General features: G+C 45.9%; 1 protein-coding gene across 3 annotated transcripts in view; it reads right to left on the reverse strand.

Annotated features, from left to right (window-relative positions):
* The window catches only part of Tpd52 (tumor protein D52), a 140,521-nt gene that overhangs the window by 61,705 nt on the left and 64,878 nt on the right, over positions 1 to 13,938 (reverse strand). For 2 of the 3 annotated variants that reach the window (XM_051196695.1, XM_051196687.1), the window contains one exon: positions 11,460 to 12,910. The exons of the other annotated variant lie outside the window; for it this stretch is intronic. In XM_051196695.1, the coding sequence (XP_051052652.1) occupies positions 12,788 to 12,910 (123 nt within the window). In that variant the 3' untranslated portion in view covers positions 11,460 to 12,787. Of the gene's footprint in view, positions 1 to 11,459; positions 12,911 to 13,938 lie in introns of those variants that run through there. 3 annotated transcript variants of the gene reach the window in all.

The raw sequence follows: 13,938 nt of genomic DNA on the forward strand, positions 1-13,938 counted from the left end.
CAATTCAATCTTACACAAACCCCAATAATGTAACAATGTAATTATGTAATAATGTAATCCCCATAAATATAGTTTTTGTGAGCTCATTTATCAAGTAAAAACTAAAACCATCAATCCCAGCTCTCAGTTTCTGAAGTTTGGTTTGGTCACCCAGCATCACGAGCATCTGCTGATGGGCTGGGGATGGAGTTCAGCTACAGGCCCATGAGGCCCTTAGCTCCATCCCCAGCAATGCAAAACAGTAAGAGCAAACGCACACATAATGAAAAGCCCACGGAGACGATGTGGGAAGGAAACAAATGTCACCAACCCTGAACACGGGAGCTGTGTGCGAGCGAGCGTTCTCCCGATGGGCAGCTTCCACATGGGCTTTCACATGCACAAGGGCCCACTGTAGCCTTCTTTGTTATGGGAGAACAAAACGGCCACACGCAGAACACTTTGAAGAAGGCTCTTTTCACAATTACACTTAGGTAAAAATACCAATCTGCAGTACTAGCAAATAAACTACGCCTACGATCCTTTCTCCCACTCTTCTGCAGGGTTCCCTGAGCTCCACCTAATGCTTGTTTGGCTGGGGGTCCGCACCTGCTTCCATCAGGTGCGGATGAAGGCTCCCTGATGACGGCTGGGCTAGGCACCAACCTGGTCACAGGAGATGGCAGTTCAGCCTATGTATCTGGTGCTGTTGGAAATCTTAGCTGGAGTCATCCTTGTAGATTCCTGGGACATTCCCTATCCAGGCTGGCCTTGATCTTACAGAGATCCACCTGTCTCTGCCTCCTGAGTGCTGGGATTAAAGACATGCGCCACCACTGCCTGGCTAGGAAATCTCTTCTATTTCTCCTTCCCAGGGAGATCTGGGTGTCCCCCCATGAATCCTCCTTGTTACCTAGTCACTCTGGGTCTGTGCATTGCAGCATAGTTATTCTTTATTTTACAGCTAAACTTTGAACTCACCAAGATAGGACACATAATCAAGTATTTTCTCCAAAATTGCCAAACACTACTGGACAGAACATTGTAAATATAATTCTTCCTTGGTAAGTGGTATCTATCAAATTTGTCCATTTCTTTTAAGCTTTCCAATTTTGTGGAGTACAGGATTTTGAAGTATGACCTAATTCTTCTCTGGATTTCCTCAAAGTCTGTTGTTATCCCCCCTTTTCATTTCTGATTTTGTGGAATTACATATTCTCTCTCTCTGCCTTTTACTTAGTTTCGATAAGGGTTTATCTATTTTGTTGATTTTCTTGAAGAACCAACTCTTTGTTTCATTGATTCTTTGTATGTGTCTCTTTGTTTCTATATTATTGATTTCAGCCCTCAGTTTGATTAGTTCCCGCTGTCTACTCCTCTTAGGTAAGTCTGCTACTTTTTGTTCTGGAGCTTTCAGGTGTGATGTTAAGTTGACAGTATGAGATTTCTCCAAACTCTCCATGAGGGCATTGAGTGCTGTGAACTTTCCTCTTAGCAGGGCGTTCACTGTGTCCCGTAAGTTTGGGTGTGTTGTGCAATCATTTTCATTGACTTCTAGGAAGTCTTTAACTTCTTGATTTCTTCCTTAACCCGGTGGTAATCCAATAGAGGTTTGCTCAGTTTCCATGAATTTGTCATCTTTCTGTTGTCTCTGCTGTTGTTGAAACCCAACTTTAATTCACGGCATTCTGACAGGATACACAGGGTTATTCCAATTTTTTTTTTTATATATCTGTTGAGACTTGTTTTGTGCCCGAGTGCATGTTCAGTTTTGGAGAAGGGTTCATGTGGTGCTGATAAGGTATATTCTTTTGTGTTTGCGTGAAATGTTCTGTAGATATCTGTTAGGTCCATTTGAGTCACAAAATCTATTAGTTCCCTTGTTTCTCTGTTGTTTCCGTCTGGCAGACCTGTCCATTGGTGAGAGTGGGATGTTAAAACCTCCCACTACTATTGTGTGGGTTTTTGTGTAATTTATACTTTAATAATATTTCTTTTATAAATGTGGGTGGCCTTGTATTGGGGGCATAGATGTTCAGAATTGAGACATCACCTAGGTAGATTTTTCCTTTGATGAATATGAAATGCCCTTCTCTATCTCTTTTGATTAATTTTGGTTAGAAGTCTTTTTCATTAAATATTAGTGTTGGGGAATATTATTTTAAGGCGGGTGACTTTTGTTTATGTTGCATTTGTTCAACTCTGTGAAACTGTGTTACTTTGCCTGTGTAAAACACCTGCTGGTCTAATAAAGAGTTGAATGGCTAGTAGCGAGTCAGGAGAGAGGAGCAGGTGGAGCTGCCAGGCAGAGAGGAGAAAGATAAGGGGAAATCTGGGAGGAGGAGGACTTCAGGGGCCACCAACCCAGCCACCCCGCCAGTCATGGAGTAAGAAGAAGAGGTACACAGTAACAGAGAGAGATAAAAGGTCCAAGGCCAAAGATAGATGGAAAACATGTTAGAAAAAGTTGGCACAAGCCGGGTGTTGGTGGTGCATGTCTTTAGTCCCACTACTCAGGAGGCAGAGGCAGGCAGATATCTGTGAGTTCAAGGTCATCCTGGTCTACAAGAGGTAGTTCCAGGATAGCTTCCAGAGAAACCCTATCTGGAAAAACCAAAACAAAACCAAAAGAAAAAAGAAAAAAGAAAAAGAAAGAAAGAAAAGAAAAGTAAAAAAAAAAAAAAAGGAAGGAAGGAAGGAAGGAAAGAAGGAAAGAAGGAAAGGAAGAGAAAGAAAAGGAAAGGCCAAAGGCCAGACATTTGTAAAGAAGATTAGGCCTCCATTTATTTGGGAGCTGGGTGGAGAGCCCCAAAAGCCAAAAAAGTAAAACATCATACAACATATCAGGATAAGTACACAAGCTTCTTAGGTCCACTTGACTGAAACATCTTTTCCCTTTACTCTGAGATAATGTCTATCTTTGATGTTGAGGTATGCCTCTTCTATGTAGCAGAACGATGGATCCTGTCTTTGCATCCTTTCTGTTAGCCTTTGCCTTTTTATTGTTGAATTGAGTCCATTGATATTGAAATCAATGACAAATGATTGTTAATACTGTTACTTTGTTGGTGGTGGAAGTAGAGTGAGTGTGAGTGTGTGAGTGTATGTGTGTGTGTATCTGTCTGTCTGTTTCCCTTCTTGGGTTTTGCTGGTATGAGATCATCTATTGCCTCTGTTTTAGTGAGTGTAGTTAACTTCCTGGGGTTGGACTTTTCCTTCTAATATCTTCTGTAAGGCTGGGTTTGTGAATAGAGAGAGTTTAAATTTGACTTTGTCAATGAAGTATCTTGTTTTCTCCATCAAAGGTGCGTGAAAGTTTTGCAGGGAATCAAAACAATTCTGAGATACCATTTTATACCCAGTAGAATAGCTAAAATAAAAAATACCAATGGCAGTTTATGCTGGAGAGGATGTGGAGAAAGGAAACACTCTTCCATTGCTGGTGGGAGTTCAAACTTTGGAAATCAGTATGGCGATTCCTCAGGAAAATGAGAATCAGTCTACCACAAGAATCAGCAATCCCACTCTTAGGCATATACCCAAAGGATGCACATTCATACAACAAGGACATCTGTTCAACTATGTTCATAGTGGAATTATTTGTAATAGCCAGAACCTGGAAGCAACCTATGTGCTCCTCAACTGAAGAATGGGTGGAGAAAATGTGGTACATTCACACAATGGAGTACTACTCAGGGGGGAAAAATGGAATCTTGAGATTCACAGGCAAATGGATAGAACCTGAAGAAAGCATCCTGGGTGAGGTAACCCACTTACAGTTAGACAAACAAATATGGTGTGTACTCACTCATATATATGGATACTAGACATAGAGCAAAGGATTACCAGCCTACAATTCACACCTCTAGAGAAGCCAAGAAACAAGGAGGACCCTAATAGAGACATACATGGTCCCTGGAAAAGGGGAAAGGGACAAGATCTCCTGAGCAAATTAGAAGCATTGGGGGGGGGGGATTCAGGAGAAAGGGAAGGGGAGAAGGGGAGGGGGGAAGAGGACACGAGAGAGCAGGAAGACTGAGTCGGGGAAGAGAGGAGAGCAAGAAAAGACCAGAGACACCATGATAGAGGAGCCATTACAGGTTTAGAGAGAAATCTGGCACTAGGGAAATTCCAGAGACCTACAAGGATGACCCCAACTAACAATCTAAGCAATAGTGAAGAGGCTACCTTAAATGCCCTTCCCCTGTAATGAGAATGATGGCTACCTTATATGCCATCCTAGAGCCTTCATCCAGTAGCTGATGGAAGCAGAAGCAGACACCCACAGCTAAACACTGAGCTGAACTCCTGGAATCCAGTTGCAGAGAGGGAGGAGTGATGAGCAAAGGGGTCAAGACCAGGCTGGAGAAACCCACAGAATCAGCTGACCTGAACAAGGGGAGCTCATGGACCCCAGACTGATAGCTGGGAAACCAGCAGAGGACTGACCCAGGCCCCCTGAATGTGGGTGTCAGTTAGGAAGCCTGGGCAGTCTATGGGGCCTCTGGTAGTGGATCAGTGTTTATCCTTAGTATACAAATGGACTTTGGGAGTCCATTCCCCATGGAGGGATACTCTCTCAGCCTAGACACATGGGGAGGGCCTAGGCCCTGCTCCAAATGATTTGACAGACTTTGATGATTTATGCATTTTTCTTTGTTGGATGGGTGTTTGATTCCTTGGTTTCCTCTCTGGTCTTCTGGCCTAAATGGCCAAGGGTTCTAATGACTGGTATGATTTCAGGTCCAGTAGTCTAAGAATCCCTAGATCCTGACTGGCTTCTGATGGGCCAAAGCCATCTTCTGAACTTGGAAACCAGCATATAGAGCCCAGAGGAGGGAGTGAAGACTGGGTCCCAAGATCTAGTCTGGCTTCTGGGGCCCCCAGGACCAGCCTGGCTTCCAGTACTGCTGCCAACACGGGGGTCCCTAGATCTGACGTGTGACCCAGTACAGCTGAAGTTAATTTCACACGGCTCTGCTAAGTTGTGGTCTGCTTGTGACTGTTCATAAACTTACAAAAGCAGGATAGTTTGGGTGTTGGCAAATGTGCTGTTCACATGAATAATTGAGTAAACATGATTTTATAGTAAAAAAGCTGAGAATACTGTGTGAAGTAACTGGAGTCCCAGTGTGAACTACTTATGCATGCATCTGTTTGGGAATCCTGATGTTTAATCTTCGCTGTCAGCTTGACTAGACGATGGAATCATGCAGGAGTGTTTCCAGAGAGACTGGAATGAGCAGAGACTGTAGCCCACAGGCCGCGGTCCCCTTGAGAAGGAGGAAAAAGTGAGGAAGAGAGCTGAGCACTGCCATGGTCTCATCACTCATGTTTTCCTGCTCCAGGCACATGTGACCAGCCATCTCCCGCGCCTGAGGCACCTCGCCGCCGGCCCCGCCCACACCGACAGATCCCCGCGCTGGCCCCGCCCACACCGACAGATCCCCGCCCCCGAGCTGGCCCCGCCCACACTGACAGAACCCCGCCCCCGCGCTGGCCCCGCCCACACCGGCAGAACCCCGCCCCCGCGCTGGCCCCGCCCACACCGACAGATCCCCGCCCCCGCGCTGGCCCCTCCCCATACCGACAGAACCCCGCCCCCGCGCTGGCTCCACCCACACCGGCAGAACCCCGCCCCCCGCGCTGGCTCCACCCACACTGACAGATCCCCGCCCCCGCGCTGGCCCCGCCCACACCGACAGAACCCCGCCCCCCGTGCTGGCCCCGCCCACACTGACAGATCCCCGCCCCCGCGCTGACCCCGCCCACACCGGCAGATCCCCGCCCCGCGCTGGCCCCGCCCAGCACTTAGCCCCACCCCACGCTGCCGGCGTCGGGACGTGGCGGCGCCAGGCCCACTCACCAGCGCGGAGTCCGCCTTGCGCTGCAGCTCCGAGATCCGCTCCAGGGCGCTCGCGAAGCCGCCCGAGCGCGCCCGAGGAGCGGAGGAGTCACGGCTGGCGCCCCCGGGGCCGCTGTCCGTGCCTGCGCTCCGGAGCGGCTTGGGGAAGACACGCGCCCTCAGGAGCCGGCTGCCCGCGGCCCCGGCACGGCACACACACAGCGCCGCCATGACGCCCGCGACCTCCGGCGTCCCGCGCACGTCCCGGGTCAGGGGGCGGGCCCAGCGGTGGCCACGCCCGCCTCCCCAGCGCCGGGTGCTGGGATTGAAGGCGTGTGCAGCCTAGTTTCTGTTTGAGACCGTGATCTTTAGTGTCCGCCCTCCGACTTCGTGAACCCCAGGTCTGCCCTGGGCTGCTTCTGTCTGTCCTCAGTCACCCGCATTGGGAAAACAACGTGAGACGTTTTATCCAGGGTTAAGTCTCAGAATGTACCCGGCATTGCCCTCCCACAACCCACGCAAGTCCCCAGCTAAGTCCCCAGAATTTCTCCACCCACTTGGGAATCACAAGCGTTTGCCAATGAAGGGGGTCCACCATCTGAGAATAAGGTGGATGTTCCTAAACCTGGGGCATGTGTCACGGTTTCCTATGTTGTCTGCAAAGAGAAGCTTTGTCCTTTCGAAATCAGGATCTCCAGTAGCCCCGGCCGGTCTTCAGCTCGCTATGCAGTTCCTGAACGCTGACTTTAAAACACCTGCACTTCCTCCTCCTTCCTGAGTGACGAGATTTTACAAGCGCTGTCCCCACCAGGACAGCCTGCTCTTTTTATGCCTTTCGACTGTTCACTGAAATCATCCTCAGTGTCATAGGCGTTTAGGGACCTTGGAATGGTGCATAATTGCCACTTAAGACTCACCATTACTGGCCACTGTAGGGAGAATACTAAAAATTCAGTAGGTGCCTCCAAGGCAATCTAATCTAGGTGAGGTCTCACTCTACATACTAAACTCATTTCTGCAAACAGTTAAGCGGATTCTTGCCTAAAATGTCATTCTCTATGGCTATTGCTACTTTCAAAAATCTGTGGCAAATTGTGGGTGGCCAGTGACCTTTAGGAGCACCCAGTAGTCCTGAGTAATCTTTGTCCTGGGCAATCCAATATCATGTTGCTGTTTTGGTTTCCCTACTTGGGAAAGCAAACTGCTAACCCGTACCAAGTTTAAAGGACTGCTTTGTAAACTTAAAACGATTCCGGTGCTTGCCTGGCATGCCAAGACCGAAGGTTCAGTCTTCAATATAAAACCTACATCTGGGTGGACAGAACAAATGAGGCTACTAAGGGACCGTTTTAACCAATAGACATGTCATATTCACATCCTGCCTCACCTAGAGGATAAAGCTGAGAGACTGACAGAGCTATTGGGCGGGGTGATTACAACAGCTTCTTATCCTTCCTGCTGGTGCCCGCATGCCCTTGGTAGGAAAGTGAGGATTCACAACGAAGTTTTCATTGGAATTCCTCTACACAGTGGATTGTGCTCATCTGACGAACCAGGCCCGCTGTCAAGAAAAGGCCCGGTGCCAGGTGTCAGTTGTTGGCCAGAGGTGTCCTGGAGACCCCAGGGACAATACACACCATGGTCCTTGCTCTTGCTTGCCCATCAGAACTTGACAGTAAAACTGTATCACTGAAGGTGAGGCACATATTCGTCACAGGGTATGGAGAAATCAAGTTGCTACTAACCAGGCTACCATTCCATGGGCTAGAAGGTGCTATTCAGGCTGCTAAAGGACTGGAATCATGAGCAGTTTTACCCAGATGTGACCCCTGTGGATTCCCAGCAGAATATGTGCGTGGGTGCAACGGGGTAGCTAGAATGTTACCGTGGTCACACCAAACACTTCCTGGTTGGACTTTAAAGGCTTGCTCCGGCCTTTACTGGCCAAAAACAACTACTACTTTGCTAAGTGAACCTAGCATCAATCTGCCCTCCAAATTCCTCCCTCTGTTCACGGATTGGTGCAGTTGACGGACCTCATCAGTGGATGATTGGTTTACAAGAAACTACCGTTCAGTGTCTGAGTATGTGACTGTGGCACGCTCAGCCACAGACTCGACCTTTGCATCACCACTGCACCACCCCAAGGCTCAGGGACCACCTCAGAAAAGCTGATTAAAAAGGTTGTTAAGACCCGGATCCCTGCACTCACTAACCCAAGTGAGGCCTTCACAAGATCATAACTTTCTAAAACAGACTGGGAAGGAGGCTTTGAGCCCCATCCTTAACAGCTGATCTCTTCTGGAGGAGAGCAAAATCAGTTTTGGTTTTTTTTAGGGGTGTGGCTCCTGGTTGGTTGACTACACTCCTGTGGATGGGCCCAATACCCAGACTATGATGGCACAAAATTGAAATCAACAGATACTAAAATTAAAAATAGACAGACGTGAAGTTGCAATAGGGAAGTAGGAGCCAATCAGGGAGGGCGTCAGGGGAAGAGTTAGGCATAGATATGATTAAAACATATGCAACCCTCAAAAGTTTATCTTTAAAACCCAGTAGTGAGGACCTGGGGATTTTGAGCTGGAGGCCAACCTGAGAACCTGTCTCAAAAGCGAGGAACGTTGGGGCATGCCTGTGACCCTGTACCTGGTAGACAGACACAGAATGATCAGCGTTTCAAAGTCATCCTTGGCTACATAACAAGACCGAAGCCAGCTTGAGCTGCTTCCAAAGACAAAAAGCATGCGAGTCAACAGAAGAGCATGTCTAGGACGCGTGCCCTCACAGGCGCCAAGAGGAGCATGTACTGCGGTGGTAGCTGCCCCCCCCATCTCCCCGACTGTTAGAATCAGGGCTCTTTACAGTTCCAAAGTTACTCACATTCACTGTGAAAACAGTAATAGCAGATAGCAAGGAAAGAGAATAAAACACGCTTCAAAGCCCTGATCACATCTACCGGCTACAGCCTCACCTACCAAATTGTGGGTTCAATACCAACCACTACAAACACCCCACCTCACTCACAAGAACACCAGTGTTAAAAAAAAAAAAATAAAAGGCTCTTACTAAAATCTCTACAAAAAGTAGCTATTAGTGGCTTGGGGGAGGTCACTCAGAGGTGATCAGAAATGTGTGCCTCGGGTTTGGGTATGGTTCAATTAATAGAGCAATTGCTCAGCATGCCTAAGGCAAACCCTGGGTCCAGTCCCCAGCACCACATAAAAAATAAAAGGGGGGAGGGGAGGACATGCTCCTCAACTGCTCAGAAAAGTCTGGAAGAAAGGTCCCAAGACACAGGTGAGGCACTGTCCCACTGAAGACAATCATTTCAGCCACTGTAGAGGCCATAGAGGTCACTGGGAATAGCATTTTGGGAGTTGGGGTAATGTTAAAAACTAGTCATATTGAAGAAAAACAAAAGCCTAGAAAGGAATGAAAAGTAAAGCTTGTAGAAGGGAGGGGCTTTAAAGTGTGTGTTCATATGTGAGGGTGTACATGCCAGCATGCATGTGGTGGCCAGAAGTCGCTGTTGGGTGCCCTCTCTCTATGAGGACACGGGTCTTCATGCTTGGGTGGCAAACCCTGCCCACTTCACCGGTCCTGAAGCCCGTGAGAATCTTAAGGTCAGAACCACTCACAGATTCACACTTGAACAGTAAAATTGCTGGGATAGTGCTGTGTCCCTGGACTCGACAGGAACGGAGTCTCCAGATACTGGAATTCACAGCCTTGTGATGAGTACACGCAGACCACAGCCTACATCGGAGTATGGAACTGCAGGCTGGAAATGTGCTGCTTTACTTAAGAGTGACGATGTTTCACGTTAACTGTGGTTTTTATGACCAATCCAGTTAGAAGACGGCGGCCTCTTAAAAACGAGGACCACTCTACACTCAGATGTCTCTTTGCTGTGGAAAAAAAATCTGGCCTTCAACTGGTCTTAAAAACTATCCAAGAGGATCTGGAGCGACGGCTCCTCAGACCACAGTCCATACTGCTTCTGTAGAACGCCCAAGTTCAGTTCCCAACACTCACATGTGGCTTCCACAGCCATCTGCTCTTACACATATACCACATGCAAACACACAGACACATAAGGAAATAAATCTTAGACACAAACTACTGAAAAATGCAGGGTCCTGACAGCCGCTTCTGCCCTGTCTCCTCCGGTACATTGGCAGCGATAAGCCTTTAGTATCTACCGGTAGCCAACATGCAGCCTCTCCACTTTTGCTGAGCTGACGGTTCAAAACAGCTGCTGGGGTTTTGTTTATTTGGGTTTTTTGTTTGTTTGTTTTGTTCTGCTGTCTTGCATTCAGGATCTGAAGAGTTTGAGAGAAGTTATATACATGACTCACCCGTTTCCTGAAAGTGGAGAAATATATAAAAAAGAAGACATGCCCTAATTAGTTTTTATTGCTTTCAAACCCTTCACAGAAAATGGTGTATACTTCAATTAAAAGATCCAGAAATAGTTCAAATTAAACCATTTTCTGTATCCCAATAATTACTTTGAAGTATTAAGATCAGAACACAATTAATGAGTCCTGTCTTCCATTAATTTCTTGGCGTTCTAAACCATAAGAATTCTTAAGAAATAAATAAACAAAAAAAAAAAAAAAACAAAACAAAAACAAAAAAAAACTTCTGGCTAAATTTCCTATAGACTCCATGAGTTAGGGAAACTGCTTTTGTAAGGTCTCAGAGATAATTTCTTCCATTACATTTATGACCTTAAATATGAGATATTTCACAAATATTTGAGGTTTCTTTTTTGCTATTTTCTTAGCCTACAACACAAATCCCAGTAAAGTGGCCTCAACCTCTTTGGAATATTTCTGTTAATTGCTATGTTTCACATTTCTTCAGTATCTGTGAATTCATCATGAATCTCCTACAAATATTTTGAATATTTCTGAATACTCTAAGATCCATGTTCAGTTTCCTGAGTTAATCATTTTCATGACCTCTTTGATGAGGCAGGGTTCTTATAGTAGATTAACTTTTTAGGTTATGTGTAGGAAGATGGCCAGAAACATGATTCTCTGATTTTTTTTCTTTCATACTCATCCCCCAAGTTTACTTATATACGCCCTCCTTACCACCACTGTTGTTTTCCTCGTGTGAGAAATCTCCTTGTGAAATTCGAAGATTTCTTAGGAAAAAAACAGCCATCTTACCATATTTTTGCCTGGTTACAAAAACAGAGTGGGACACCCAGACTAATCTGTTGAAAAGATGTTGGAATGAGAGAAAAAAAAAAAAAGAAAAAAAGAAAAAGACTAATTGGTAGGAAAGCAGTTATATTGAATAACCACAGTATTTCTCTAAAGAGACAAATTTCCACAAATCCACTCCTCCAGGAAAATGCTTCTAGGTACCAGTCGATTTTAGAATACAAGTTTTATACAGACCATTGGCCTGTTAATAAACACTGAAACCTAGACCACTGATACACAGACTTTATTAAGATTTGTCACATATAATAGAGTATAGTTTCCATTGCATCCAAATACCAATCAAGAATGGCAGTACATCATTTTGTAACAACCGACACTTGTGGCTTTTCAAATCCGGTTTACAGAAACTTTATCCTCGATTAAATCAAGTCATGCTTTTTTAAAAAAAAAAAAAATGATTTAGGTCACTCCAAGCTTGGCAATTAACATTTGGCATGGGCAATGATAAAACAACCACAACAGATAAATAACACACAGAACCTCCTGGGCCATAAACACATACTGCAAAAGGAAACGGTAGTGAGTCAGTAGTTACCACAGTTTAATAGAGGAGCTTAGTGGAGACATCTGGAAGCATTGATTCACAAGCCCTAAGAGTTCTCAAAGCAGGGGCAATGTTTACAGTAGTACATCTTACACCGATAACACAGAAAACAACTACACAACGAGGAGCTATTTGTATGAATGCCTTACATCCTTCCGAGCTAGCAACAATACCTTAGTATAAAAAAATATTCAAGTTGTATTTCCCGTAGGACTTTCTGTGCTTCCTAGCGAGTGCTCAATGGATTTAATGGAGGCAGCAATCCCCCTACAGTGATCTATTTTAGCATTTTTTTTACAGCTACCTACACCCAAAGACTTTTAGACTTTTGGAATGACCAGTGACCAAAGAGTGTGGCCACATTTCAACCTACAGTAAAAGCACGTTTGACTCAATCTTATTTTGTCAATTTACCTGAAATTAAATTTTAATCTTATAAAAAAAAGTGTATGAGTAGCATAATAAATAATGAATATATTGAAATGGTGGTTGCTAATTACCAAGGATATGGAGGGGACCCTATACTTATACCACTGGAAGTTTTGGTTTCTGTATGTTTCTAACGTATAGAAGTACTGACATACATGCACGCCTGCTTACTTTAGTCTGGTGTGTTCACAAACCCAAGATATGGTCCTCGTACAAAAACTGTTTATCCAAGAAAAAAAAAAAAAAAAGTAGCTGGTGGTTTCTCCTTTAAAAGTAACAAAATGATCCCAAATCTTTTAATAACCAGAATTTAGAAGAGAACGATTTTAAGTTAGAAATCAAGTACACAGAGACTCGAAAAACGAAAGAGATGACTCACAGGAAAGGATCAAACCAGAACCCCAGATGTAGAGTGATTTTGTAAATTAGAAGCACGGTGGTCACCTGCAGCCTCCCGTCACTCGGGTGAGAGCCTCGGGACTGCCAGAGGCTTGGTGCCGCTGTCTCCTACACTCCGGGAAGGGCGGGCACTCGGCGAGCACTCGGCGAACAAACGCTAGAAGGGTGTTTCCCTGCAGTGGAGGTGAAGGTGCTTTCACTTTGTTTAATTTACAAACTATTTGGTCAAAGAAAGAAGTAAAGCTGCGTAAAAGCACATCTGGTAGAAATCTGCGGCGCGAGCACTGACGAGATGTGCCTGGGTCTCGCTTGCAGCACCTGGCAGTGGGCAGCAGAACGGTCAGCAGCTCAGGGACTCTCCTCCGTCGGTTCTGAAGGTGGCTCCGAGGTCGTGGAACTGGTAGCATTTGCTGTGGAACTCAGGACTTCTCCAAAATCGCCGCCGGAAGGCTTGGTTCCCCCTACTTTAGACTGTTTTCAAAGTGGAGGGGGGGGGGACATCAGGAAACAAAGTTAACTGCCTCTGCGAAAGGAACTCTACAATTGCATCGAAGAACAAACTGGGCCTCTCGTAACCCAGTGCTCACTCTGCACATGCGGATGGATGTAAGCGCTGCTGCAGTGCTCAGGGCAGCTAAACAGTGAAACACCAGAGTGTTTCCTTACCGGAGTGCTCCCCTTCCTCCCCTCCCTCCTCCCCCCTCTCCCCACCAGCCAAATGCTCTTCACCAGAAATTGCACTTAGTAGAGAACTACTACTAAGTACCTACTGACCTCTGCAGATGCTTGAGAAACACTTTGTAGTCATCTATTTCATTCTGCACATCCTTTCAGAGATATTACTGAGTACAACGAACGGGAAGAAATAAAAGTCCTTTTCCAAGTGACTGTGAGCTTCCCAGTCCTTTCCTACATAAAAGTTTGGCCTGCAGACTCAGTGGGGTGTCAGAACCCAAGCCAGAGGGACCCCGAGTGACTTTGTGTGCACCGGAAACTTGGGCCGCTCTAGTCCAACCTCCGAGGCCTGAAACCACCAATCAGTATCGGTTTGAATGCCTCAGGCGCCCGACGTTTCTATTATCTTTCAGGTTTCTGTTTTTGTTTCAAAATTGCTAGATGGATGTGGTGGCTCATGTCTATAATATGAACACCCGGAAGGCTGAGGCAGGAGGATTTCCATGACCATGAGTTTCTAGGCTACACTGTAAGTTCCTGTGGATACTGTGAATGTCACTTCAGGCTTCTCAATGCTCGATGACCGTTGCATGTAGTGACTGAGCAACGTGACAGCTTACGCTATGAGCACGCCAGCCAGTGACCAAGAATGCATGCTCAGTGGATTCAAACTTGACCTTCTTGTTACCCTAGTCTTAACTCACTAGGCAGAGTCTAAAGACCGGAATCTAATAGAAAGTTTTCCCCCCTTTTTTTTTTTATTTTTTTAAATCTCCCATCCAACCTTTGAATTGTTGGATAAATTTGCGTAACCTGTGTCCGTT

This window comes from Phodopus roborovskii, unplaced genomic scaffold (assembly GCF_943737965.1).
Source record: "Phodopus roborovskii unplaced genomic scaffold, PHOROB, whole genome shotgun sequence".
Lineage (NCBI taxonomy): Eukaryota > Metazoa > Chordata > Mammalia > Rodentia > Cricetidae > Phodopus > Phodopus roborovskii.